The 27,810-nt window shown below is 39.1% G+C and overlaps 1 protein-coding gene across 3 annotated transcripts in view; it reads left to right on the top strand.

The window, feature by feature from the left end:
• Positions 1-17,205, top strand: part of MGA (MAX dimerization protein MGA) — a 94,176-nt gene extending 76,971 nt beyond the window's left edge. The window contains exons 19-24 of one of the 3 annotated variants that reach the window (XM_063289915.1): positions 1,147-1,195; positions 1,860-2,042; positions 2,871-2,982; positions 3,716-3,961; positions 4,712-4,888; positions 13,404-17,205. In XM_063289915.1, the coding sequence (XP_063145985.1) occupies positions 1,147-1,195; positions 1,860-2,042; positions 2,871-2,982; positions 3,716-3,961; positions 4,712-4,888; positions 13,404-14,623 (1,987 nt within the window). In that variant the 3' untranslated portion in view covers positions 14,624-17,205. Of the gene's footprint in view, positions 1-1,146; positions 1,196-1,859; positions 2,043-2,870; positions 2,983-3,715; positions 3,962-4,711; positions 4,889-13,400 lie in introns of all 3 variants that reach the window. The other 2 variants (XM_063289914.1, XM_063289916.1) reach the window with 2 other exon arrangements.
• Positions 17,206-27,810: the final 10,605 nt, after the last annotated feature.

The raw sequence follows: 27,810 nt of genomic DNA, 5'->3' as shown, positions 1-27,810 counted from the left end.
GTGGAGGACCTTCCATAGACAGGATATCAAACTGAGAGTGTCCTTTCTATTACGGCAGTCTAAGTAAGTACCTTAGGGAAATGTATTCAGGGAAGGTCTTTTGAAAATGACTAAGGGTGCAAGTAGCTTCATATGTGAGAAAATGTATTTTAGAAACTTTGCCTTCAAATAATTTAGAGCTCTTAAAGTTCCACTCCAACACTTCAAACTAAGCTTGGAAACAGATTGTATTCCAGGGCAGTCGCTAAAGCACTGGCATCATCTGATTACACTAACCAGTATCAGCTAGTAGTTAAGCATTTTTATTTTAGAGTAGCTGAAATTTCCAAACTCTTTTCAGAAAAGGAATATAGTAGTCTATCCTGGTGATTACCAGAGAATAGATAACAGACATCAGGCTATTACTGTCCAGAAAGAACAGCAGCTAGTATATTGAAAACTGAAATAAGATGTTCCTAATCTCCAATAAAATGATTGATTCAAAAACACCTCAAGGTGCACACCCCATCTGTCAGACAGATTGATCACAACTGAATTGGGTAAATTTTTGCCAGTAAAAAAAATGTCGTATCTGGATTGTTTATTGGTTTATTGACTCATATGTAGTGTATAATCCTACTCATGTACAGAATTACAGCATCCATTGATTTCATAAGGATTAGGTCAAAAGGATGTAAAAGTATATCTGGGTAGTGATGACACTATAACACCAAATAACCTCTTTCAGCACTTTAATGTGGTTGTTCAAAAGCATGGAAGATAAAGTCCCAGAACTGCAGGGAACACCATTTTGTTATCAGGGACTAGAACAGAAGTCACTCAACCCCACTCTCTGATTCTAGGAGCACAACTGTCACAAGAGTGCTTTTAGTTTTGAAAGCTGATCCTGAAAAGTATAACTGCAGTGGAGAATAACTCAACCATGCTCATTTTCCTTCTTTGCTCCAGTCTTTTCTCATTCTATCTCATGCTTATCCTTGTGAGGAGATAAACTCTTTCTGGCAACTCAGTTTTAAACTGATTGGGCTTGCTATATTTTTAAGGTTTATTTTCCATTGTATGTTTTATATTTTTAATTCTTCATTTAGTTTCAGATAATGCCAGAATATAAACCCAGGAACTAAAATTGTTTATTTTATCTATCAGGCACCTTGTTCGTAACCATTCTAATAAGACGACGACCAAGCGTTATAAGGTAGATTCATGCTCATTCTTCTGGGTTTATTTAGTAATGTGTATTCTCAGTCTAAAGATTCACTAATTTATTCTCAGCTATTTCTAAGGGTAGAATAAAATGTGATACTAGCACTTAACTAACTTGTATCATGCTAACATACTTTCCATGATATTTTGTCTCACCTGTGTATATTTTTCTGCTGATAATCATGTGGGAATATAACCTTGGCAGCGTTTTTTTTTCTTCCCTTATGTAAATGTGGTCAGGCTGAAGTACATGCTTAAAGCACCCAGCAGAAAGCTGTGAGATAATTAGGAGATGGTTCACAGTGCTGGTTGTTACAGAACGGGCATTGGAAATCTCAGTCCACGGGCCCGGCCCAGCCCACGGAGGTTTCCGATACAGCTCACAAGGAGTATAGGGAAACCACAGCCGTTCTCCTAAAGCCGTGACACTCTCCCACAAGACAGTGAGTGTCCTCAGGAATAGAGATACGGCCTTATTTCCAGTCAGCGCTGATTTGAAATAACCCCGTTTTTATGATCCAGAAAGAATTTTTAAAGCCTGATGGCAGCAGGGTGCATCTGTGCCATATGTTGTTTAGTTATAGTTATCAGAACAGTGTTGTACGGTGTTGTGTTTTAAGCTATTCACAAGAGCGGGTTATTTTGTCTTTTCATAGCAGTCTGAGTTTTCAAATAAAAAGCTAAAGAATGAAGAGGAGGCCTTTGCTAACTATCGGCAAACACATACAGCGAATGAACGTCGCCGTCGAAAAGAAATGAGGGGACTCTTTGAAAAATTGAAAACAACATTAGGATTGCACACTTTTCCCAAAGTTTCCAAGTGTTTCACATTAAAACAAGTTAGTATTTTATGTTAATAGTGCCAAACCAAGAAAAAATACTGGACAGGGTTGATTTTAAATATTAAAAAGGATAAAAAATCTTGCTTAACATTAGTAATAAACTTATTTATTACTATGCTTAATTATTTATTGGTTTGTTTGTTTAAATTTATTGGCCATCCAACTCCAGTGAAATACTGTTATAGTCTATTTCAAATCTGTTTCAAGGTAGGCTCATTCCTGATGACCTTATGGACACATCTTTAGTTTTCATAGAAACAGTGCATTGTCTTCTTCCAATACATTTTTTTTTTTGACTTCCCAATCTAGTTTACAGTCCTGGTATTCCCTGTTGGGCTCCCATTCAAGTACTAACCAGGATTCAATTTTGCTTAATGTTTTGAGATCAGTCTAGATTGGCTAGGTGGCAGCACCTGATTAAGTTTATTGGAAATTGGAAGCTAAGCAAAGCCATGCCTGTTTTTAATTCTAGTAAGCATTACCTTTTTAAAATAATACTTTTTTATTTTTATTTTTTGGGATTTTTTTCTGATTTTTTTTTTTTTGGAAACTTCCTTGAAAATATCTTGAAGTGCCTAATATATATGACTCATAAACTAAAATTGGGGATTTTATCCAAGTGTAAGTGATCAGTTGTTTTCTCATTGTATATTTGATTTTAAAAAACCCTGTATTTTATTAGAATTGCCCTGCTTTGTGCTAGCTTACGGCTTGGAGCATATGTTGCTTATTTTTAATTCCTTTCATTATTTTTTTCAAACACGTTGAAAAGCTATTTCCTTTCAGATATATTCTGCTGGGATCTAAAAGTAGTTTGTTTTTCAGGCCTTTGAAGAGATCCAGGGTCTAACAGATCAAGCAGACAAACTCACAGGACAAAAGAACTTATTATTACGCAAGCAGGACATCTTGATTCGTAAAGTATCTGCACTTTCAGGTGAGATGCCAGAGGGAATGAACAGAATAAAATCTGAATTGGCTCCTAGGATAGTGAATCAGTGGAATGGTTTCAAGTGATGAGGAAAGTGTGAGTTACATGCTACATCTGAAGTATAGGTTGTCAAATATATGAATGGTCCTGAGATAGAAGCTGGAAGCTGCCAGGCTAGGGATGGGGAGAGGGGAAGACCTTCAAAAAATTATGAACTGGAGCTAGGACCATAATATATAATGAAATGGTTTGGTTATATAATGCAGTAATGTTACATAACTGAGAGCCAGTTTGGTGTAGTGGTTAAGGTGCTAGCCTAGAAACCAGGAAACTGAGTTCTAGGCCTTCCTTAGGCATGAAAGCCGGCTGGGTGACTTTGGGCCAGTCACTCTCTCTCAGCCCAGCTCACCTCACATGGCTGTTGTTGTGGGGAAAACGGGAGGCAGGAGTATTAGGTATGTTTGCCACCTTAAGTTATATGTAAAAAAGGCAGAATTAAAAATAAAATCTAATGAGTAGCTGCCTTGAGTTATTTATAAAAATAATAAAGGCAGGATAGAAAATAAATAAATAAATTGCCCTACTGAGGCCCCAAGGGTATAGAGCACGTGGATGTATATGATAAAGAAAATCTAAAAATAATTTCATTTTGGCTAGCATATAAATTCCCTTGCAAGTCTAGAATTTTTTGAGCATAGTAGTTATGGAAAAGAAACCTGACTGCTACTTTCATCTCTAGGAAAGACACAGGAAGTAGTCTTGAAGAAGTTAGAATACATTTATGCCAAACAGAAAGCAATAGCGGCTCAAAAAAGGAAGCAGAATGAACAAACAGAACCTATGAAGATGACTGAAACTACGGAGGCTGCTAGTCCTTTGGTGGAAAATGGTCCCACTTCTGTCCTTAGAGAGGTGGAGCCAGTGGTTTTATCCAATCAACGTACAAAACCATTGATACTTTCCAGGAAAGGAAACCACGTCACAGGTAGGCTAAAGAGAAGGGAAAAATTGATATTCATACAAAAAAAATTAAGTTGTTAACCGTAGGATATTCCTGAACATAATGCATCTCATGTCTGGAATGTATTGCTGTATTACACAATTACAACTTCAGTATTAAAAAGAAGTAAGGTAAAGGGGATCCTCTTTTAACAATCACTTGTTCAGTGACTGGTCAAACTTAAGATGGCCCTGAACGAGTGGTACTTATGACCAGTCCTTGTTGCAGCATCCCCATGGTCACATGATTGCAATTTCCAACATTCCTTGCCAGTTTCCCACAAGCAACGTCAATGAGGAAGCCATCAGGAAATTGGAAGTCACAGACACGTGGGTCCTCACTTAATGACTGGAACTACCATTGCTAAACAGAGTGGTCACGTGACATCACACTTTATGACCGTGTCGCTTAGTGACAGCAATTCTGGTCTTAATTGCCATTATAAACCAAAGACTACCTGTAAGTTATTTATCAGCATAGGAAAATAATGAATTATCACAACCCTAACTCCACTATAGCTTAGCCTGTATGAAATACTATAGTATTACTGCAAGGTTGCTTTAATGTTTTCTTTAGATTTTGTTTTCATGCTTTTGATGTTTAATATCTGCAATGTGTTCCGAAATCTGCTGTTATGGGAAAACAGTAGTAGTTTATGTTCCCAAAGAGAATGCCAAAATCGATAATATTCCTAGCTATTTATATAATCCCTCCTTTATTATGGCTTTCTTACAGGAGACCTACCTCCTTCTATAACATTAACAAATGCCAACCTGGTAGTGACTACAAACGGCCAGGTTCTGGCATTCAGAAGCTCATTGGTGCCAAGACAGGTTACTGCCCTGTCTTCCACACTTCTGCAAGCCAAGCTCAAATCAGAAACTGAGAGCAGTAATGAGACAGTTCAGTCAGGTAAGATGAGAAAACAAATGAAAAAAATTAAGTTGAAGCTGGCCTTACTTCTGGCATGAAGCTTATTAAGATGACAGTGTCCACAAATGGAAAGTATTATCTTTTGTCTCATCTACAGGTAGTCCTCACTTTCTGACAGTTCGTTCAGCAACCGTTCAAAGTTACAACGGTGCTGAAAAAAATAACTTTACAGCCCATTTACTACCATTTACAACCTTTGCAACATCTAAGCGAATATTTGTAGCTCAGGGTTGAACTGTGGAGTCCTTGGTGCTCTCTGAGCCTTGCTGTTTTCTTGCAGATGTTTCATTGGCAGACTAGGCAACATCTTCAGTGCGAAGAGGGAGTGGGCCTTGCTCTCTGTTTATATACAGTGGCTTGCCCTGCTTGTGTTGGTGGGGGTGCTGTTGTTTGCTGCTTGGTTGATTGACTGAGTTAATAGTTCCTTGATTAAGGTGTATTGTGCTGTTTGATAACAATCTGGTGTTAATGCTGTTGATTTTTGCATATCTGGTTGTTGACTGCTGGCGAGGAGGTGTACTGGTCTTTTGGCTTGTCTATTGTCCCTTTTGAATGGTATGTAAATGTTGTTTACCTCTATGTGTCTGTTGATGGCTGCTTTGTCTGAGTGCCAGGCTTCCAGGAATTCTCTGGCGTTTTTGGATTTGGCTTGGTTTAGGTCAAGAACTCCCAAGAAGAGAACAACACCCTCACCCCCACCCCCACCAAGAAGAGAACAACACCCCCACCAACACAAGCAGGGCAACACAAGCAGACGTTTCATTGCCTAGTCTGGCAATGAAACGTCTGCAAGAAAACAACAAGGCTCAGAGAGCACCAAGGACTCCACAGTTCAACCCTGAGCTACAAATATTTGCTTAGATTCAGGACTCATAGCAGAGACTGTAATGCAGCATCTAGAAAGGATAGCACTCCCACGAATACAACCAAAAGAATGGATCTGGTATGTAGACAACAGCTTCATCATAAAAACAATGGAACAACTAGAAAAGACACATGCAACAATCAACAACATCTTCAAAGGAATAAAATTCACAGGGGAAGAAGAAAACAACACACTACCCTTCCTGGATATCCTCATCAGCAGAGAAAATGACATCAGATTAGAAATACAAGTCTATTGAAAAACAACCCACACTAACCAAGTGCTCCATTAGCAAAGTAACAACCCAACCTCCCACAAGAGGAGCTGTGTAAGAACATTATTCAGATGAGCACAAATGCACTGCAGCAACCCAGAACACCAGAAAAAGGAAACAGACTGCCTATACAACATCTTCCAACAAAATGGATACCCATGCAACTTTATCAAAAAGTGCCTGACCTCCCAACCGGGTCAACCAGCACAACCAACCCAAGCTGTGAAAAAGATACCACTGCCATTTGTCAGAAACATCTCAGAAACAACCAACAGAGTATTACAACCACATGGCATTACTGTAAGGACTGTAACAGCCACCATGTAGGACAGACATTTTCTTAAAGTCCTTAAACTTGTATTTAAAACGTCTTTCGCTAAGGATTGAAGGAAACTCACCTAATAGGCTCCTAATAGCTGAAAAACAGTTAAGAAATTTCCAAAAGTGATTAGAAAAGGAAGTATGTGAACCTAGTGTCCTTTTAAAGGTGCCAACCACGGTTTGAGCAAAATGGCTATTCCATCATCCCCCAGAGCTCTAAACCTACCAGAGACTGCTGTCTTGTGGTTTCCTCACAAGGAGCAACTGTCTGGAGCTCTTGTGGGAGATCTCAAATTCTCTCCTTGTCCAAAAAGCAGTTACAAAGAGCTGGTCTCCTCGCCGGCTCTTCATTCTGCAACAGTTATTGGCTTCGCTAAGTGGAACCATCTTCAGTTCACCATGTCTTCCCTGGAAGTCCAAAAAACAAGCAACTTCTGTAGGCAGTCTTTCCTTTCCTGACCCTTTCTTGCTGCTGGTGTTGCTTTCAATGTGTAGAACAGCAAAAACCTTCTTTCTTGAAATCTCTTTCTCTCCAATCTCTCGACTCTGTGAGGGGGGTGGGGAGAAAAAAAGCAAGTGATTTCTGTAGGCAGTCTCTCCTTTGCCTCACCCTTTCCTGCTACCAGCACGATTGCATTGCTCTCAGTGTGTGGAAGAGCAAACTGTGTACTCTCTTGAAATCTGTTTCTCTCTAATCTCTCCACTCTGCAGTGGGGGAAGGGTCAGGCAAAGGACAGATTGCCTACAGAAATTGCTTGCTTCACCCCTGCAGAGCAGAAGATTGGAGAGAGAGGGATTTACAGAGAGTAAGCTGTTTGCAAAGTGCGCCTGCAGCTCCCAGCCCCAAGCTTGTATGATTGCATTGCTTTTGATGTGTACAAGACCTTAAGCAGGCACTGGAGCATTCCAAAGGGCAGGGGAATGATTAGGAGACAGACAAAAGCTGAAGCTGTGAAACTGACTAATCTTGTCTCTTTCCAGTTGGAAAGCACAATGGTGGTCTTGTGATTTCCCACTTAACTTAAGGGCCACTTCACTTAGCAGCAGAGTTGCCAGTCCCAATTAGGTCATTAAGTGAGGACTGCCTGTAATTGTTGTTGTTTATTCGTTTAGTCGCTTCCGACTCTTCGTGACTTCATGGACCAGCCCACGCCAGAGCTTCCTGTCGGTCGTCAACACCCCCAGCTCCCCCAGGGACGAGTCCGTCACCTCTAGAATATCATCCATCCACCTTGCCCTTGGTCGGCCCCTCTTCCTTTTGCCCTCCACTCTCCCTAGCCTCAGCATCTTCTGCAGGCTGTCCTGTCTTCTCATTATGTGGCCAAAGTATTTCAGTTTTGCCTTTAATATCATTCCCTCAAGTGAGCAGTCTGGCTTTATTTCCTGGAGGATGGACTGGTTTGATCTTCTTGCAGTCCAAGGCACTCTCAGAATTTTCCTCCAACACCACAGTTCAAAAGCATCGATCTTCCTTCGCTCAGCCTTCCTTATGGTCCAGCTCTCGCAGCCATATGTTACTACGGGGAACACCATTGCTTTAACTATGCGGGCCTTTTTTGTCAGTGTGATGTCTCTGCTCTTACCTATTTAACGAGATTTGTCATTGCTCTTCTCCCAAGGATTAAGCGTCTTCTGATTTCCTGACTGCAGTCAGCATCTGCAGTAATCTTTGCACCTAGGAATACAAAGTCTTTCACTGCTTCTACATTTTCTCCCTCTATTTGCCAGTTATCAATCAAGCTGGTTGCCATAATCTTGGTTTTTTTGAGGTTTAGCTGCAAGCCAGCTTTTGCACTTCCTTCTTTCACCTTCATCATAAGGCTCCTCAGTTCCTCTTCACTTTCAGCCATCAAAGTGGTATCATCTGCATATCTGAGATTGTTAATGTTTCTTCCAGAGATTTGAACTCCAGCCTTGGATTCCTCAAGCCCAGCTTGTCGCATGATGTGTTCTGCATACAAGTTGAATAGGTAGGGTGAGAGTATACAGCCCTGCCGTACTCCTTTCCCAATCTTAAACCAGTCCGTTGTTCCATGGTCTGTTCTTACTGTTGCTACTTGGTCGTTATACAGATTCTTCAGGAGGCAGACAAGATGACTTGGTATCCCCATACCACTAAGAACTTGCCACAATTTGTTATGGTCCACACAGTCAAAGGCTTTAGAATAGTCAATAAAACAGAGATAGATGTTTTTCTGAAACTCCCTGGCTTTTTCCATTATCCAGCGGATATTGGCAATTTGGTCTCTAGTTCCTCTGCCTTTTCTAAACCCAGCTTGTACATCTGGCAATTCTCGCTCCATGAACTGCTGAAGTCTACCTTGAAGGATCTTGAGCATTACCTTACTGGCATGTGAAATGAGTGCCACTGTTCGATAGTTTGAACATTCTTTAGTTTGAACATTCCTGTAATTACCAGACAAAATATTTGAAAATGCAAAAAAAAAGAAAGATAAAAACAATACTCATTTTTGGATCTAGTGCTTTAAAAGTATATAATTGGCTTTTGCTAAAGAAGTAGGGAGCACAAAGGGATTGTAAAAGGAATTATGCATGTTGTAAATGAAAATATATATGAATGAAAGTTTCCATGTTCCATGTTGCTGTTCTTAAATTCAGGACTTACTTCAATTATTTAGAGTATTTGCTATCCCATTTCCTATTACTAATAGTTCTATGCATGTTTCATTAATTAAGCAATATAAGAATTGGTTAAGAGGAAAGAAAAGATTCATTATAGGTAACAACCAGTAATTTGAATTGGATCTGAAAGTTTTTTGGCAATCGTTGCAGTGACTGTAAAATTGGTGTTATTCTGCAATGGCTGGATCAATTTGCCAGCAGTTTGGTTGCTGCATTCTGTACCAGTTGTGGCTTCCAGTCATTTTAAATGCAGTCCTGTGTAGAGTACATTGCATAATGTAAGAGCACGGGGATAGCAGTAGGAAAGAAAGTTTTGATGCCAGTCCCCTTCCAAGTCAAACAAATTACTGGTCTCATAAACTAAGTAAACTAAGGTAAGTCTTTTCTGGCCTTGATTCTGTTTTATCTTTCTGATATTGAAAGCTATTGTCAGCATTTTGCTGTTTTGGAATGCGAGTGCATCTTCATCCTGGTCCACTCATCCAAATCTAATAAACCCTTCCATCCATAAGCACCACATGCTTCTTAGCTTTTTTCTTCTACAGGCTCTTCACACCACTATAATAACATCGCTGTATCATCAAGAGGAGAGCCAGTTTGGTGCAGTGGTTAAGGCATCAGGCTAGAAACCATGCTGTCTTCTCTTCCTGTGCAGATCCCCACATTTTAGTTTTTTTCTTGAGATTGATGGACTCTCTTTCTTCATTAAGACTTTACCTTGCTGCAATCTTGCATATTGAGGTATGATTCACGGCTCTTCTTTTTTTTCCCCACACTTTGTTGTAAAACAGTTTTGGAAAGGTACATCCAGTTCTTTTTGCCACTCAGTTGCCTCCTCTCCACCATTTGGAGTTTGTCTTGGATTTTCTTTATGCTGGACTCAAAATCTCTTGAGCCTGTTGTTTACCTAATCTCTGCAGTGAATGAATGTGGCGATGCCGTAGAGAGCACTTGGGTTAGAGTAAATGGAGAAGCGCATAAAAGCAAACTTTATGTTGTAAAGCATTTCTTGCTCATACTATTGCCTGCCCAAACAAGGAGGGGAAATGACTGACACTTTTCAAAATTTCATTGCAGTTCTTTTAAAGAATCATGAAATAGCAACTTTAATTGTCCTGACTTCTGTTGGAAGATAAACTCTATCAGGGTACTTCCAGGAAATTTCAGACTTGGGTTGCTGAAAAAAGGACTGGCCACCATTACAAAATAAACTTCATGACTTAGCTGGGCGCAAGTAGCAGTTCCCCCAGTTCATACCTTCCAATCCTTGCCGGCTCATGTTTGACACAGGAATCATTCTCCTAAAGTGAGATTCTGGATAGATCTCTCTTGAGAACTGCTTCGCTGAATCTTCCTCTTCTGCAGGGCATTGCCTGGAGCTGAGCCAATAATCTGTCTTGAAAATACAGACCGTTAATTAATCACCTCATGCTCTGTTTCTGAGGGACCTTGTTACATTGTTTTCGGGTTTTAGTTCTCTACCAGCAGATTTTTATAAGGGCAGGTCTCTGACTTTATTGGCATCAAGTCCTGTCAAGTCTCTGCTAATGGATTTGTACTTCCTGGAACAGTGTGAGGTATAGGGAGCCAGACCATTTCCCACATTGGTCTTCTATTCCATATTCTTGGTTCTCAGTGATGGGCAGCTGACACAACCATCATCTTCTCACTCCCAGCTATCATCTCTTGCTCTGGGTGTTCCTCTGAGATAGAGCTCACATCTGAGCTTCAGCCCAGCATGTCTTTTCAGGAATCAGATTTTTAGGATGACACATTATCTTGACCATCATCCAGCGTCTCTGACAATGAAGGACATGGTATACCAACTGCTTATGTTGCTACTGCTTCTCCAGTTCTGATTCCAGTGTTTCCAGTCCAGCTAAGGACAATAAGGAACTTCTGGGCTAAGCTAGTTTCTAAACCTTCAGCTACTTGCTGCATTGACAGTCTTTACAGGGTGAGCTCCACTTCTCTGAGTTCTTATAGATGAGACAGCATAATCCAGTTTTCATTGTCAACAACATTCTGCACCCACAGGTTAGGAGAACAGAAAATCGAACACTCTTTAAGACTTATTCTTTGGGAGCCCTCTCCACATTGCCAACTCTCAAGCTTTATGGTGAAGTACCATTATTTGGGGAAGGGAATGTTGGCCTTGTGAGGTGGGCAGGGTCAAGAACAGCCTCGTGTGGCGCAGAGTGGTAGGCGGCAGTATTGCAACCGAAACTCTCCCCATGACCCGAGTTTGATCCCAGCGGAAGCTGGATTCTTGGGTAACCAGCTCAGGTCGACTCAGCCTTCCATCCTTCCAGGGTCGGTAAAATGAGTGCCCAGCTTGCTGGGGAAGGTGACGACTGGGGAAGGCAATGGCAAACCACCCCGCTATAGTCTGCCAAGAAAACATTGCGAAAGCGGCATCCCCCCAGAGGGTCAGACATGACTCGGTGCTTGCACAGGGGACCTTTCACCTTTCACCACAGGGTCAAGAAACAGGCATGGCAGGGATTCAAGGAATGCACTTTATTATTATAGGGGAGAATAACAGAATCTTGAAAGTCTGTCAGAGCTTTTGCCTGCCCCTTCTTATAATCAAGGTAGGATTGTTTTGAGTATTGAGGGTTTTTTTCCTTTCTTTTCTCTTTCTTGGGGCTGAGTAATCTTTTCTGAAAATCCTCTCTTAATGGCTCACTCATTCCTTCTCCATTCCTAAGACCAGGTCAACGTTCCTTCAAAGGAGGGAAATAACTTTTCATTCTCATTTGTTAGTGGGCAAGAGACAAGTAACCCCAAATTTTCCAGATAAAAATAACTGGAATTAAATAATATGCCAGGCAGTACATTTGGCAGCTCAGATTATGATGCCTTCCATTATTTTGCATCATCATGCTTGACCCTGCTCCGCTGGACTCTGACTGGAGGCTAAAGGCTAGGGCTGAAGTTACAGAGTTCTTGTTGTGGGGAAAATAGTATTAGGTATGTTCACCACCTTGAGTTGATCAAATAGATAGATTTAAAAAGGTGGGATAAAAAATGTGATTATAATTATATCTGATATTTGCTTGGGAGATGACAGATAGATAGATACAGTCGTGTGAAAAAGAAAGTACACCCTCTTTGAGTTCTATGGTTTTACGTATCAGGACATAGTAAAAATCATATGGTCCTTAGCAGGTCTTAAATTAGATAAACACAACCTCAGATGAACAACAATACATGACATATTACACTGTGTCATTATTCACTGTACAAAAATAAAGCCAAAATGGAGAAGCCATGTGTGAAAAACTAAGTACACCTTATGATTCAATAGCTTGTAGAACCACCTTTAGCAGCAATAACTTGAAGTAATCGTTTTCTGTATGACTTTTATCAGTCTCTCACATTGTTGTGGAGGAATTTTGGCCCACTCTTCTTTACAACATTGCTTCAGTTCATTGAGGTTTGCGGGCATTTGTTTATGCACAGCTCTCTTAAGGTCCCGCCACAGCATTACAATCAGGTTGAGGTCTGGACTTTGACTGGGCCATAGCAACACCTTGATTCTTTTCTTTTTCAGCCATTCCGTTGTAAATTTTTCTGGTGTGCTTGGGATCACTGTCCTGTTGGATGACCCAATTTTGGCCAGGCTTTAGCTGTTGGACAGGTGGCCTCCCATTTGACTGTAGAATACTTTGGTATACAGAGGAGTTCATGGTCGACTCAATGACTGCAAGGTGCCCAGGTCCTGTGGCTGCAAAACAAGCCCAAATCATCACCCCTCCACCACCGTGCAGGGGTGGGATGTTGGTGTGGGATGTTTGTGCTGATATGCTGTATTTGGTTTTCGCCAAACATGGTGCTGTGTATTATTGCCAAACGCTTTGGCCTCGTCCGTCCAAAGGACATTCCAGAAGTCTTGTGATTTGTTCAGATGCAACTTTGCTAACCTAAGCTGTGCTGCCATGTTCTTTTTAGAGAGAAGAGGCTTCCTCCTGGCAACCCTTCCAAACAAACCATCCTTGTTCAGTCTTCTTCTAATTGTACAGTCATGAACTTTGACATTTAACATGCTGAGGCCTGTAGAGTCTGAGATGTAACTCTTGGAATTTTTGCTATTTCTCTGAGCATTGCACCGTCTGACCTAATTTTAAGACCTGCTAAGGACCAGATGATTTTTATTATGTCGATAGATAAAACCATAGAACTCAAAGAGGGTGTACTTTCTTTTTCACACAACTGTAGATAGATAGATAGATAGATAGATAGATAGATAGATAGATAGATAGATAGATAGATAATCTGTTGAAGAGGTTAGTGACTTTAGTTTGGAGGTGCAGACCAGAAAGATGGGAATAATTTTGGAGTCCTTTAATCAGTATTCTAACTGATTTTGTTTTCTTTGGCCTTAGCAGAAAATGAAGATTCATTCTTGATGCCAAGAATCGTGAATGTGACATCACTAGCTACTGAAGAAGAAACAAATTTAAATCTGGATGCAAATAAAAGTCCTTATATAATGCTAAATACTGATTCTCGGGCATCTGAGCTTTCCTTGCAAGTTGTATCTCGAGAGACAGCCAATCATAAGTGCAAAGAAAAAGATGAAGCTTCTGAAAAAGAGCCAAACATTACTGGAACGCCACAAGAATTGCTTCAGGAAAAATATAGTTTTCCACAAATACTAAATGTCTCCAGTTTAAAGGACTCCTCAGAATCATTTGGAACAAAGCTCTGCAATGAAGAATTAACTGGAAGCCAGACATCGGCCAAACAGGTAGATGGAGGAGAATATCAGAAGTCAAATAATTCCTCATTGCAAAAGCTACAGGTTAACAAAGCCAAGGACTCTGGATCAGAAATGGAACTGCAGCAGGTTGCTTCTGTAATTCATGAACCAACACCGGATACAAGCAGTTCAATAGATATAGAGGAGAATGATGATTCAGATGAAACTCTGACCTCACTTTTGAATGAAATTGCATTTCTCAATCAGCAGCTGAATGATGATACTTCAGACATACCAGAACTTCCCAACCCCCTAAGCTCTGGCTTTTCTCTAGCAGATACGGAAAGTCGCCAGGAACCAAATTCAACAGGTGGCTCTGCCTTCCAATTTGGTACAATGGGTGGGAATTTTAAGGATCTTTCTATGGTTCAAGACAGTGGTGATTCCATAACTCCTCTCTTACTTCACTTGGATGATGATGATTTTCCTGGTGGTAATAGAAATTCAGGAGAGCTTTCATCAGAATCTAATGCTTTAAAAATCATGCTGGGCTCTGAAGTAAAGGACAGAAATTCCAACCTCTTAAAAATAAATGGAAATGGAAAAAACATGGAATCCTCCACAAGGACAAGAAGTGTTTCACCTCCCATTCTACATATGAAAACTAATTTAGAAACGGGCAGCTCTGACATGTCATGGAGGCCTATGCCCAAATTGGCACCCCTGGGCTTAAAAGCTGCTAATCACTCAATAGATTCTGATGGACAAGGTACTAAAGTGATGCCTGCACTGGCACCTGTTGCTTCACAAGAGAAAAAATTGGCACAGTCAGTGGTTAACCCAAGTCAGGATTCTAAAGCAACAAACACAAAAACAACTGCAGCAACAAAATCAAACTTTGTATAAAGCAACAAACACAAAAACAACTGCAGCAACAAAATCAAATATTGTGGCTTTACCTTCAAATTTTAATAATTTCTTTCTGAGTTTTGAGACTTAATCTTGATGTAAGATACACATATGTATCTGGCTGCTTATGTTAGGTTGTCATATATTATAAAAAGTATGGATGTAATTTATGAAAACAAATTTTTGTACTAGAGGTTAAGAAGTCAGATTTAAGAGACTAACCAGACAGATGAATAATGCAGATGCTTCATTTATCTGTTATTGTGGTAGAACCCTTGTAAAATATGTTGAGGCTCTTTAATCAATTACATGTTTCAGAAAATTCATTCTGGGAAGAAAAAATGCAGAACTAAGCTCTTTCCTTCATACAACTAATGTAGTGAGAATTTTAATTACTTTGCTCAAACTCCAGTGGAGTTGTTCTTAAATGGCAGGAAAGTTGTCATAGTTATTTCCTTTTTATGACACTGCCACAGAATATTTTTTTTTTAAGTATTTTTAAAAAATCAGGAATGTAAATGGTTTGTATAAATATATATATTATCATATTACGCATTCAGGAGCTCAGATTAAAGCATTTCAGCAACAAAGTATTTTCTGTAATACAGCGTTGTTTAATTTGTGGAGTCTCACTCTAAAGCTAGTGAAATGTGAAGATATTTCATACTGTAAAATGATTTATATTTTTGTATACAGATTTTTGTAAGTATGTACAATAATGAAATTTTTCATCTAAGAAAAATACTAAATGTTTCCAAATGATTGTAAATGATACATTTTTCATTAAGTGCAAAGCATTTGAATGCTTTGAACAGGTCGTTATATGAAATCTGAGAATTTATGCCTAAATTCTCCTTAAGGAAGCTGAGGTAAGGTAAGGACTTCATTAAGGAAGGTAATGGTTCTTGTTGTCCCAAGATAAAATGTTAAAGCTTTCTTGATTTACTTATATTTGAAGCTTCCCTCTCTCATCACATGGGTTAACTGTTGAGAGTCAGTTTTCTGTATATACATGAAAAATGAGCAATTCTGGTCTGCTCATAGAGCAAAGCTTCACATGCAATGAACAGACATGAGTCAGAATTACTTCTGGTGGGTGTTCCTGAGCTTTTAAAAACATACACAGATTCAGTTAAAGGAGGAAAAGTGGCTCCTGAACTCCTCTTCTTTCTCAAAGATTTTCACAGAAATAATGTTGCTGTGTTTATCCCCACTGGCTGTTAAATCTTCAGATAGTTACAGAATTACTTAGAGTTTTTAGTTCTCCCTTTAGTGGATACAATTGATTTAAAAGCTTTAAAATATTAGAAAGGAAAAATTGTTAAGAAATAAGTACTAAGCAGTGTGGATTAAACAATTCATTGTTTTTCACTGTTGCACATATTCCCTAATCTTATATTTCAATTTTTTGTAAGTTTTCATCTGTTTTTTGTGTTCATTCAGTGCCTTAGGACATGAAAAGAAATCCAGTACATAAGTAGCTAATTAAAATCTGACTGACCTTTGCATTTTAGGGCTCAGACTCCAATGTAACACAAGCCCTTTAAGTGTTTTATCTGGACATGCAACTGAGAATGTGGTTTCTCTGAGGAGCCTGTCCCACAGACATCTGCAGATACTGTGTGCACATCAGCAGTGATGGGGCCCTTGTATGCAGAGCTGTACATCAGACGGCTTTCATGAGCACAGCAACATTTGTTAGGATTTCTCCGTGTGTGAAATCCTGTACTCAGACATCTTGCTTGTTCAGATAAAAAAGCCTGAAGAAGGCTTGTGCCAATTTGCTTGCCTATATTAAATAAACATAAAATAAATTATGCCAAGCATTTCTTTCATGAGACCACCATTACACTAGAAACTTGACCAAAATATAACATTAAATTTTATTCTTTTCTCACTCCTTTTGCCTAGTATTTGCTTGTTTCTGTTGAGCTAAAGAAACTAAATAAAACCCCACTCCTGCACATTTCACTAAGAACCCTAGAGCAAATTATACCATTATTACTAGGGTCATTTTACCTCTTGACTAAATATGGCAATTTTAAAGATGCAGTGCATTATAATGTAATAGGCAGTAAAGAATTTCAGGAAAGCTATATAAATATTCAGGTATGATGCATAGAACTCTTTAAAATACCAGCACCCAACCGCCTCTTTCCATCATTAGTTGTGGCCTCCATTTCAGTGATCAGTTCTAAAGTTTTAAAAAATAATGCTGGTACATCCTACGACACTATTCCTTAAGTATTTCAAAAGTAGCCTTGATGACAATTATGTATAGTTTTTTAGGAATAATAATGCAAGACTGAATTTTATAAGCATTTTCTAATCAAGAGAGCAGTTAAAACTCAGAATTGATGCATTTCACTTAAGCTTCTTGTAAATTTGATTTTTAATTCATCTGTAAATGGCTGAAATGTTTTTAATAACACAATGTCAGGTTTTGTTTCTATTATATATTCCCTCTTTTTCTGTATCTACTAAAAACTGGTATTTTTGTAGTTATTTAACCATAAAGCCTATCTGAACAACTGTGAGAGGGAGAATCTGTATAATTAAAATAGTCTTCAACTAGAAAATGGTTTTGAAATATTTTTTCTAGGCCAAAAACCAGAGGTGAAACTGAGAGGATAACAGACCTTACAGAGTTCAATTGATAACATTCTGGAATGAAATTAGCCCTTATAAAAAAAATACTTGGGAAAAAAAACATTTAATTCTCTTAGCATTGTTGTTGTGTTAAGGATTGTTAATATTTTGATAATCTCAGTTCTTGGTGGTTATGTACGAAGCTTTGCTCGGAACATTCCAGAATATTTTAGAGAGCTTTGCCCCTTGGTCTGTAAGTAGATGGTGCTGCTGACATTTCCTTCAATTTCTTTTCTTTGGCATAACAATAGCATGTTGAAATCACTTCTCCAGAACCATCTCCATTTTCTGTTCTCTCATCTGTACTAAAACACATAATACCCCACCATGGGGCCATGAAATCAAAAGTGTTAGAAATGTACAGCAAGCTTCTCCACTCTGGGCCTCCTCTGCTTGGATGGACACATGGTGGACTCTTGCCCATACTAGTAAGTTTTTACCTGGCTGTTGAGGGCAAAAGGTATTTGCGTAGACAAAATGCAGAGAATCCATGCAAGCATCAAAAGAATTCCAGCTTGCATTATACAGTACATTTTGAGACAGAATTTGGCACCAAAGTAGTACCATATTTTTTAGTTCTGTACATCCTTACAATCATCATATGTCCCATCCATGTCCTATTAAATCAGCATTTCTCAATTCAAGTTCAGTTCAGGATGGAGCAAAGATAACTGTTTGATTGTCTTTCCCATCAGTAATAACAGATGCTTTGCTGGCAGTTTGTAGAGAGCTCTGATAAGATTGCAAAGCTCTTTTCTGTATTTAAGGCCATCACATTTTTGAGGTTTTATTTCTGAAGCGAGTGGTTCAGATCACCTCAGACAGCATCACCATCTAGTACATGAACAGAAAAACCTGTGTTCTACACATTGTCATTTTCTGAATAATCTGGGGATTCACCTGATTGTGATTCACTCACTGGCCAGGACAGTCCATTGGCTTTCTGAGTCATTCCCCTAAACTCTTGAGTAGAAGCTAAAGCAGTGTTTTGGTTTCAAAGTTCCCTATATAGGGAAATGTGTGATGGACCGCTTCATATTATAAGCCAATCATCAGTATCTAATTTCCCAGCTGTTTCTCTTGACAGTGAGTGATGCACCATCCTGTTGCTATCATAGGTAAAAGCCAAGAGGATGCTCTGAGCATATTGGAAGGATTTGTAGCTTTTGTGCCAGACTTAGGTTGGCTATTTATTTAATTGAATTACTTATGTCCCACCTTACTCCAAGGGCTCAAGGTTACCTAACATGGGGGTGTCCCTTCATGTTATCTTCACAATAGCAATCCTGTGAAATAAATTGGGTTGTGAGTGAGTGACTGGCCCAAAGTCACCCAGTTAATTTCCAGAGCAGTGGGTAGACTTGAACCTGGGTCTCTCCCTTCCTAATCAACACTTTAAGCATTACATCATACTGCCTCTCTATTAGCCCTCTCTGGAAAGATCTTATGACTCCCATGCAGCCTAATTCTCTTAGATTTATTCTTGCTCAAACTCAAAGCATGGGGAATACAGCCATAATAGGTTATATACAGGTGGCAGATATGTTGTCGTTGAAGAACATTTGCAATTACTACAGTTTATATGCCACTTCGTTTCTGAAGACATTCAGTGGCTTAATAGATCAAGATTAAAAACAAAAGTATAATTATAATCAATCCAATGAACCATTTATCCAAAAGCTGTATTTGCTTTTTTGCAGCTGCATCACACAATTGGCTCATCAAAATTCCCAGCAGCTTTTGCCTAGTATCATCAAGCTTACCAGTTATCTGGTAAGGAATGTTATCTAGATCGGAATGACACTGTAGTCATTCTAGTTCCTGTTTGGTTACTCTAGAAACAAAATCCACATTCCTCTAATCTTGTGATAAGCAGCTTATCTTCATGATGTAAGGATTGCCTATTCGAAAACACCATCAGACTCATAAACAGGATCATAAAGATATCTGATTTATTAAAGAATAGTATGCAGGATCACAAAGAAAGCTGAGAATGGAAAAAGTGCACCAAATGCAAACTAAAAAACAGTACAAACGAGATCCCTCCCCCCATAGGATCTTCCCAGGCTCACAATCCCAGGTGCTCCTAACGGCTTCTGATGGTCCGCGGGAAAAGACCTTGAGCAGAGCACATAACCCAAACACGTTCCATTGAAATGAACATAGACAGAGCTTGGCACAAGGTTTCACAGCAGCTCCCTCCCAACAGAAATGCGCGTCAGCACCATGGCATGTGAAACGTTACGATGTGCAGTGCACATTGAAACAGTGAACATGACACATGAATTCTTAGTGACCACTGAAAGATGCCCCAAGATCTTTCAAAACTCTCAGACCTAATTGGCCTGATCGCAGAGATTCAAACTCAATTCATGATAGCCAGATGCTTCCCTTTTAACCTTTGTAACCCTCCTTCCTCTTTGCTTACCTTAGACTGCTATTCCTGCCTCTGCTAATTGGTCTACTTATGTGAACACTTCAAGGTAGGTCAGGTCAGATGCTGCAACTACTGGAACTCTATTGTTGTAGGATATAACCTTGAAAGCTTGCCAGTTTCCCTTTGCCCCCTCTTATACCATACAGAATCATGGGGTTATTTTGAGTCTCTTTTTTATGCTCCCACCTTTCTTAGGGCTAAGATGTTGTTTACTGTCTTATCTGCTAACAGTTCTTGCATTCCTTGGCCAATGTTATTTCTGCCTTCCTTTGTCCATTTGAACAGTTCCCCTTTACTGAGAATACCAAAGCAAAATAGGAATTTAAAAGCTCTCACCTTTCCCCATGATTATCTTCTCCAAGCAGCAGGCCCAACCCTTCCTTTTTCTTCTGACATGGGGAATAAAGCCCTTTTTATTGTGTTCAGTGAGCCTAAGTTCCTTTTGTGCTTTAACTTTTCTGACTTCCTTTCAGAGATATTAGCTACTTAATGTATACCACCTTGGTGATTATACCCATCTTCCATTTCCTGCACATGTCCCTCTAAGTCAGTTGAAAACTCCTTATCCATCCACAGTGTTATCCTAAGCTCCCCACCCCTATTTTTCTCATTGGAATGTGTGTGATTATTAGGGCGAGGATTTCTATGACCTAAAAATGTTAAAAATATGCAAGCATTTATGACCTTAAAACCATTTAAATATGACCAATTAAACCAAAAATATGACTTTTAAAGCAAAAATACGACTTTACAATTTTTCTGAAATTAGCACCCAATATCATTTTTGGATAAAGTAGTTTAAGTCCCTTGGCTGCTTTAGTCATGTAGTAGTTTCATAGAATCGTCAAAGAGCATAGCAATAGTGGAATTGTTTACTTTTTGTAAAGTTTCACGTTAGAAGAAATACTTCACCAGGCTTGTCATATTTCAGAATGTCAACGATAACATTGGCTACATACCTTCCATTTACATCACTTGTTTCATCTATTGAAACCCATATCTTATTGTTGTCAATAGCAGATCTTATCTTTTCTAACACATCTTCATAGCAGGCAGAGATGTAATTTTTTCTTAGTTGATTCATTTGGAATTGGGTGACTGGTGTATTTCTCCAGAAAAATGCCTGAGGCTATCCCTACCTAATTTCCTTAAGGGAATATCTGAAGTAACCATCATTGTACAGAGATCCTTACAAAATTCTGACTGGGTATTTGATGAACTGGCAGTTGAAGAAGAAGCTCTTTCGAAAAGGAGATGTTGCCTGTTCTCAGTGAAGGTAAATCTTGCTAAACAACTCTTGTGTTTTGCGGTGTCACAATGTTGTTGAATATGAAAACGCTTTTGGGGCGATACCTGAACTTCACACAATTTACAAAACAAAATATCACCATTGCTACTGAAAATCTGCTCCCCAAATTCTTGAACAAGATGCCATAATTTCACACTCGCTGAACATCTACTTTTAGGCATGCTGGAATCAGATTGCAGCTCTCACGTGACTCCACCACCTTGAACACACACACGCCTGAATTGGGGAGCAAATGAAAAAAAGAAAATAAAATGGGCAAATTATCACCTTTTTTTCAGGCCTGGTCAGGGGAGAAGCCTTTGTTCCCACCTCTCTCTCTCTCACACACACACACACACACCCCTCCCTGAGTTGGGGAGCAAATAAAAAAAGAAAAGGCAAATTCTCACTTTCTTTGCTGGCTCGAACTTGCTGGCTTATCAGGAGGGTTGCCAATGACCAAAATATGACATTTGTTACAAAATTAAGCAGATATATGACATAACTGTCATGAGTAAGGATGGCGAGCAGGGGGCTCCCATCCAGACTGTCAAGCTCATGCGTAGCACTGAGGAATTGGTCAGCCATTCAAAGAGACACAGATCGGGATCGCCTTAACCTTTGGGGTTTATATGTTTGGGTTTTCCCACGCTTCCTCAGTTTGTTAGGATTCCTGTTAAATACTAGCAATAAATATTAGAGACCAGTTCCTTGTCTCAGTGTGTTTCCTGGCTGTTAGGACAATAACACCTTTAAAAAGTAAAAAAACTTTTCAGGCAAAACGAAAACTATCTAATTCTCACCAGATTACTCTAAAACCTGTTTTAACTTATTTATAAATTCAAATAAAGGTTCCAGAAAAAATATGACATGTCATATAAATCCTCACCTTAGTGATTATATTTCCAACATCTTACAGGGTTCTTTTTTTTTTAGAACTTCAAAAATCTGAATGCCCTTTTACCTCTGGGTTTCTTTCATAGGATCCCCACTAACACTTTTCTAAACTCTCCTGAAATTACAAAATCAAATGAAATTGTACACAAATTACTGCTTCCATTTATTTTCAGTAGTATCTTGAACCACAAGATGACATGGCCACTTCTTTTCCTGATCTCATCTTCAACATACTGGAAAATGAAATAGCAAGATCACTGAGGAATTTTAGAAGCCTTACAGTTTGGGCCAAGTTGGTCTCCAACTGATAGCAGATAGTTGAATACTCCCGTTATTACTGTGTGTTTCTTCTTGAAAGTTCTATAGTCTGGTCCAGAAGGGCACTATCCAGATCTCGATGAATAATGTACACACCCCATAATAACATTTCGTTATTTCCCCTTGTTTCCTTATCAAAGTGCTCTCAAGTGGAACATCATGCTCAGATTCCCAGATATCAATACATGTGTGCCTTTCTTTCAGCATACAGTACTGTAGTTCCCTTTTGTTAGGTTTCAGTAAAGAGGAAATAGCTAACAAACCACTGTAGTAAGATTTGGAAGAGTTAATCTGAATGTTTCAAGGAGCCTTTTTCATTCCATGAATAGCAATGTCAGGGCGAGTGCTCCAAAGCAGGAGTTTCAAACTTTTTAACTAATCTGTTAGTTAAAAAATCCTGAGACCCTTGAGGCAAAGCTCTAGTGTAAGAAAATTGGTGGTATTTTTTCCTCCCGAAGTCTTAGACAAATTGCTATAGACACCCTTGGCTGCCTTGAGTGACCTTTTCCCCGTCAGTTTCTCGTGGAAACCCACCATGTTCTGCAGAACCAAATTTGGAAACCTTGCTCTAAAGCTGTGCTTCCTATGACATAACAGATGGCAGTTACATTTCAATGCACCCAAAGAAGACATAGATGATTGGGCCAACTCTTTCCCAAGCATGTTCTGAAATTTATCTGAATATAAGATTACTCAACCTTTTCTCATTCTATCCCAAAGGGGAATGAACTAACATAGCTTGACTTTTTTTTATTGCTTTTAGGCAAGCTTGACTTTTTTTTATTGCTTTTAGGCAAGCTTGACTTTTTTTTATTGCTTTTAGGCAAGCTGTGCTGGAACTAGAAGGAAGATGAAGAGATATTATTTTAATTCTTGCACAGTGCTAAGTTCCTTAGAAATCTGAAAGGGTTAAGCCTATGTTGTGGTGGAATATCTGAACCACTCTTTTATATTCAGTTTGAGCATATGTGTAAATAAGTCTTGTATCCCAGAAACAGCATCCATCTCTATACCAGGATAGTGGATTCTGAAAATGTTAAATGTTTAAAATTCCTTTCTCAGATTCACTTTATTTTCTAGTCAGTTTCTCAAAATGAAACCAAAATAAAATGGCTACTGTTTTAAAGCTACTTGATCCTTTCTTTCCTGTACTGTCTTAAAATTTACTATATTTTGTTTTTTTAATAGAAACCAGAACTATACTCTGCCTTTAAATAGGAGCATACCATGACATGAGGATACTGAATGTTGATTATTTACTGTTATCTAACCATTATTAAATACTTCTCTTCTATAAAATGCAGCTATGCTTCTCTTTTGATGGGGAAACAGGTGCCTTCCAAGGACTCTCTGCCATTCTACCAGCAACAGCAGCCACTACCACCACCACACCTTTTACCTAGACTGGTGTCAAGCAAAACTGCCTGCATACCATTGCCAACCAGTCTGCCTTAAACTGCTGCAGTTATTTAAAAGAAAATATTGGGCTGCTCCCATGAATAAGGCCACAGGTCCTTATCTATCTATCTATCTATCTATCTATCAAATTTGTCACCTCCCATCTCCTCCCACCAGAGGGACTTATATCAGCAGCAGCCATATAACTTTTTTTAAATAATAATTTCATTAAATTTTAAAACAGAGAGATAAAATCTAACAGGAACTAATAAAGAGAAAGAGAACAGAAGTGCAGAAAAAAAAAGAAAAGGGAGATAACAGAAATAGAAAAAGGAATAACTCCTGACTCGTTTTACAACAGATATAAGTAAAACTTAACATTAAACTCTTACTCTAAGGTTACAAGCAGCCATGTAACAGTTTTGAACAACTTATTTTTCCAAGGTTTTCAATACAATGAACTGAATCAATCAGACATTACCACTGGGAGTATGTGTGGCCAATGGAAGCCCTGGATCAGCAATCCCTCTCTTGTGACAGCCTGCATGCAGCCATGGCTCCCTGCTGCTCTTCATGTACATGTGCGGAAACCCAGACAAACACTTTGTGCTAGCTAGCTGATAAGAGAAGCCAAGATTAGGGTTAGTTTAGTTTCTCACAGGAAAATGTTCCCATCATAGGAGAAGGAAGGGCAGTTGGGATAGCATCAGAGGTGGAATCGTAAAATATTCACCAACTAAGAACAGCTATGCAACCCCCACCCCCAGAACTAAGAAAGTTTGGTCAATTCTTTCTGTGTATCTTAAAATATCAGAACTCTAGGAGGGAGAATCAGAGCTGGAATGGAGGTGGATTTAATGCCTGGCAATTAAAATGGATCTAAATAGTGGTAGATGTTGAAGATTGATACTGAAATTCCAGTCACAATTTTAGATCTCAGGCCAAGACTTCACTTCATTCTCTGCATCTTATTGCTAAAAGTGACCTAGAAAAGATGGAAGAACCTAGGCTTGGCTAGGGCAACTACAAAGAATGTGCCTGAAAGTGAAATTGTCTACTGTTTAATAAAAGGGGTTAAGTTTGCATGGAGTTTTCTATCAAATCCTGAAAACCCACAGAAAGCCCCAGTCGCTCTCCCCAAAGGCAATATCCGATTCTGCAAAGCTTGGAAAATACTTAATAGCAAACAGCAGCATGAACCAGTAGATTTGCACCAAAACACTTTCTTTTACTGCCTCGCAACCCTTGTCACTGCTGGGTGGTCATTTGGGAATCCTTCCAGAGTACAAAGCCTTAGATCTGTGCCCCAGGTTCCTTCTGCACCTCTTTCCTAAGGCTGTAGCCATGCAAAGCTCTATCAAAAAGAATATAAATACTAAACAGAATGAGGGAGGATGCTCTTAGTAATTAATAAATTTTACTACATACTACATAATGACAGCTTCCATTACTTCATCTCAATTTGTTACCACATATTATGACTTTATAAGCAAACATAAGCAACACTCTACCGGAAATCCTTGAGCTGTAGGCTTAATGTGACACACAAAATGAAGTGTGAAGTGCTGCAGTCATCTAATTAAATGCAATAGCACCACAACATCTACTATTATACTTCAAGGGCTGTATGCTGCTTAACATACGACACTGAAACATTTTTAATTGCAGTAGTGAGATACAACAAAATGTCATGCATTTTACTGACTGGAATTGGGAAAATTGCTATTTACCATAATGAGTTCATAAGCAGGCCACTGGAATTTTAAAGAGACTATTAAATATAGGAATCTATTTCTTACAGGTAGATGTCCAATGAGGTTGCCCATACATGAGGTGCTGTATCTCCAAAGTCAGATATCTTCTCTAGGTGAGAGCCAATCACATGCCAACCATTCCACTGTGGTTATCCCAACTGTGTTATTTTAATGAATGAACAATGAAGAAAGGGGGAGGGGGTACACATGGTTGCCCCTTCCCTGCATTCATCTTTAAAATAAAACATCTCACAAGTTGTCCTCACTATCTAGTCTGCGACCCTAGAAACACTTAAAAGAGGTAGAGACTATCAACAATGTAATTATCTCTGTGTAAAAGTAGATAGTGTAAGTACTTTTAATCTATGGAATAAGGAACCAAAAAGAAATATGGAATTGGGCTGTAGTATTCTGATCACGGAAGGATGTCCAAGAGATATTTGCAAGGTTATTAGGGGATGAAGTATCTAAACACACAAGCAATTTATTGGTGATTTTTATACTGCATTTATTGCAATTATTACTGCTGCTTCTGATTTGTAACTTAGCCATTCTGCAATTTTCTGTGTAGGTTTGAACGATGTGCATTATTTTTATATAGTTTTACTTTTAATCATATACTGTATGTTAACTGTTGGTACATTGCGTAGAGAACTCCTACTATACAATTGATCAATGGCTAAATACAAACTATGACACTATATTAAGAAACCTTAGGGTATTTTTTTAATTTTATTTTTATCCCTTTATTATTTTTTTTATAAATAACTCAAGGTGGCAAACATACCTAATACTCCTTCCTCCTCCTATTTTCCCCACAACAACAACCCTGTGAGGTGAGTCGGGCTGAGAGAGACTAACTGGCCCAAGATCACTCAGCCTTTAATAGAGAATGTAAATTCTGTTACAAAACCCAAGTGGTGCCACAACTTGTTGTCTGCCAAAAATTATTTCACAAAATGGTGCGACTGAGGACGGAAGGCCTTGTTTTGCTACTTGGCATCTTCTCCACAAGATTGCAAATCATCCCTTATAAAGCATTGGCTCTCCTTGTGCTATGGAGCTTCAAATAGTATGGATATTCTATAAGGGAGACCTATTTCCTTTTTTTCAGGTAGCAAGGGAAATATTGTGACTGGTCAGAAAGTAATGATATGCTTGTGAAGAAAAGGGGAGAGGAGTAGGAGGAGAAGGACTATGGGATCTGGACTAAGAAATAAATGCTGACTTCTTAAAAAGAAAAAATATGTGCTCTGTGCTAAAAAGCAACTCTGCCTTTAAGAGGCAATAGGCATGACTAAAAAGCCCCTCACTGGAAGGACCACTGCCTTCCTTATCTGCACGTAGATTTCCTAGCTACCTGCCCACCACAAACTGGATACTGGTGAGGGTAGGGCCCTTGGTCTGCCTGTCCCAGCATTCCTTTTCTTTCCAGCCATGTCAGAACACTGATGGCAGATGTGAGAGTTAAGATCTCTTCTGACACCAAGGCAGGAAGTTTTAAAGATGACTCAGAATACAGTTTCATCAACTGTAGTAGAACATTGTTCCAAAAGAAAGAAAAAAAGGTGTGACTTTTAACTGTAGGCAGTGTTTGGAACAAAGCTTTAAAACAAGCTAGTCTCTATCCCAGGCCAAAACCAACCAACTTAGATTTATTGCAGAGATGGGAACTGGTGTGCTCCCATCATTTTAAAACTCTTTGAGCCACAGCCCTCTTTTAAAAAGTGCACTGTTGCTTCCCTGGGCTTCCAGGTGCATGTTCTCTTTCCTTTCTCAGCAGTGAGAAATACTGGTTATGGCACTCCTCTCCTTTCTTCCCACTCATCCTTTAGGATCACAGTTAAAGATAAAAAGAGGCAAATGGGATACTAGGCAAAATCCAGTATCTATTTTTGCATAAACCCCACCATTTGTATAGAAGGCTGAGAGAGAGAAAGGAAGAATATGGCATGTAAAGAAGTGAGAAGGAGCATCAAGTGTTAGAAGGGCCTGTTAGGAAAGGAAAAACAATGCTGCATGTTTGTTTGGGCTGCATGTAAGGTTCGTAAGGAAGGACTGAGAAGCAGGCAGTCCATGAGGTCTGCAGTCATATGAAGATTTAGAATACAGCACTTGTGTTTAGTTACTCTGGCTATTTCTAGTTTGCTTTAGCAATCACGTGCAGCTTCAAATTACATCCTTAAAAAATGTGGGTTGACACCTTTCCTGATAAGACTGTAGGAGGTTCTCTAAACCAGGTCTGCAAACTTGAATGCTCTAGTGTGCCGCCTCATATAAAAACACTAGGCTGCTGGCTAGTGCACTCCTCTACGCTTCTGTTCAAAAGCAATTACTGTTAATTTTAAAGTGCAAACCTCATGGCTCAACCCCCTGGCCTATTGTTTGGACTATCTTGCCTCTTCCCCATCTGGTGAAGATCTTTGAGTGCTCTTTCAGTTGA

This window comes from Candoia aspera, chromosome 1, assembly GCF_035149785.1.
Source record: "Candoia aspera isolate rCanAsp1 chromosome 1, rCanAsp1.hap2, whole genome shotgun sequence".
Lineage (NCBI taxonomy): Eukaryota > Metazoa > Chordata > Lepidosauria > Squamata > Boidae > Candoia > Candoia aspera.
Note: the sequence above shows the minus strand (reverse complement) of the source record. Positions and strands in the feature narration are given on the sequence as shown.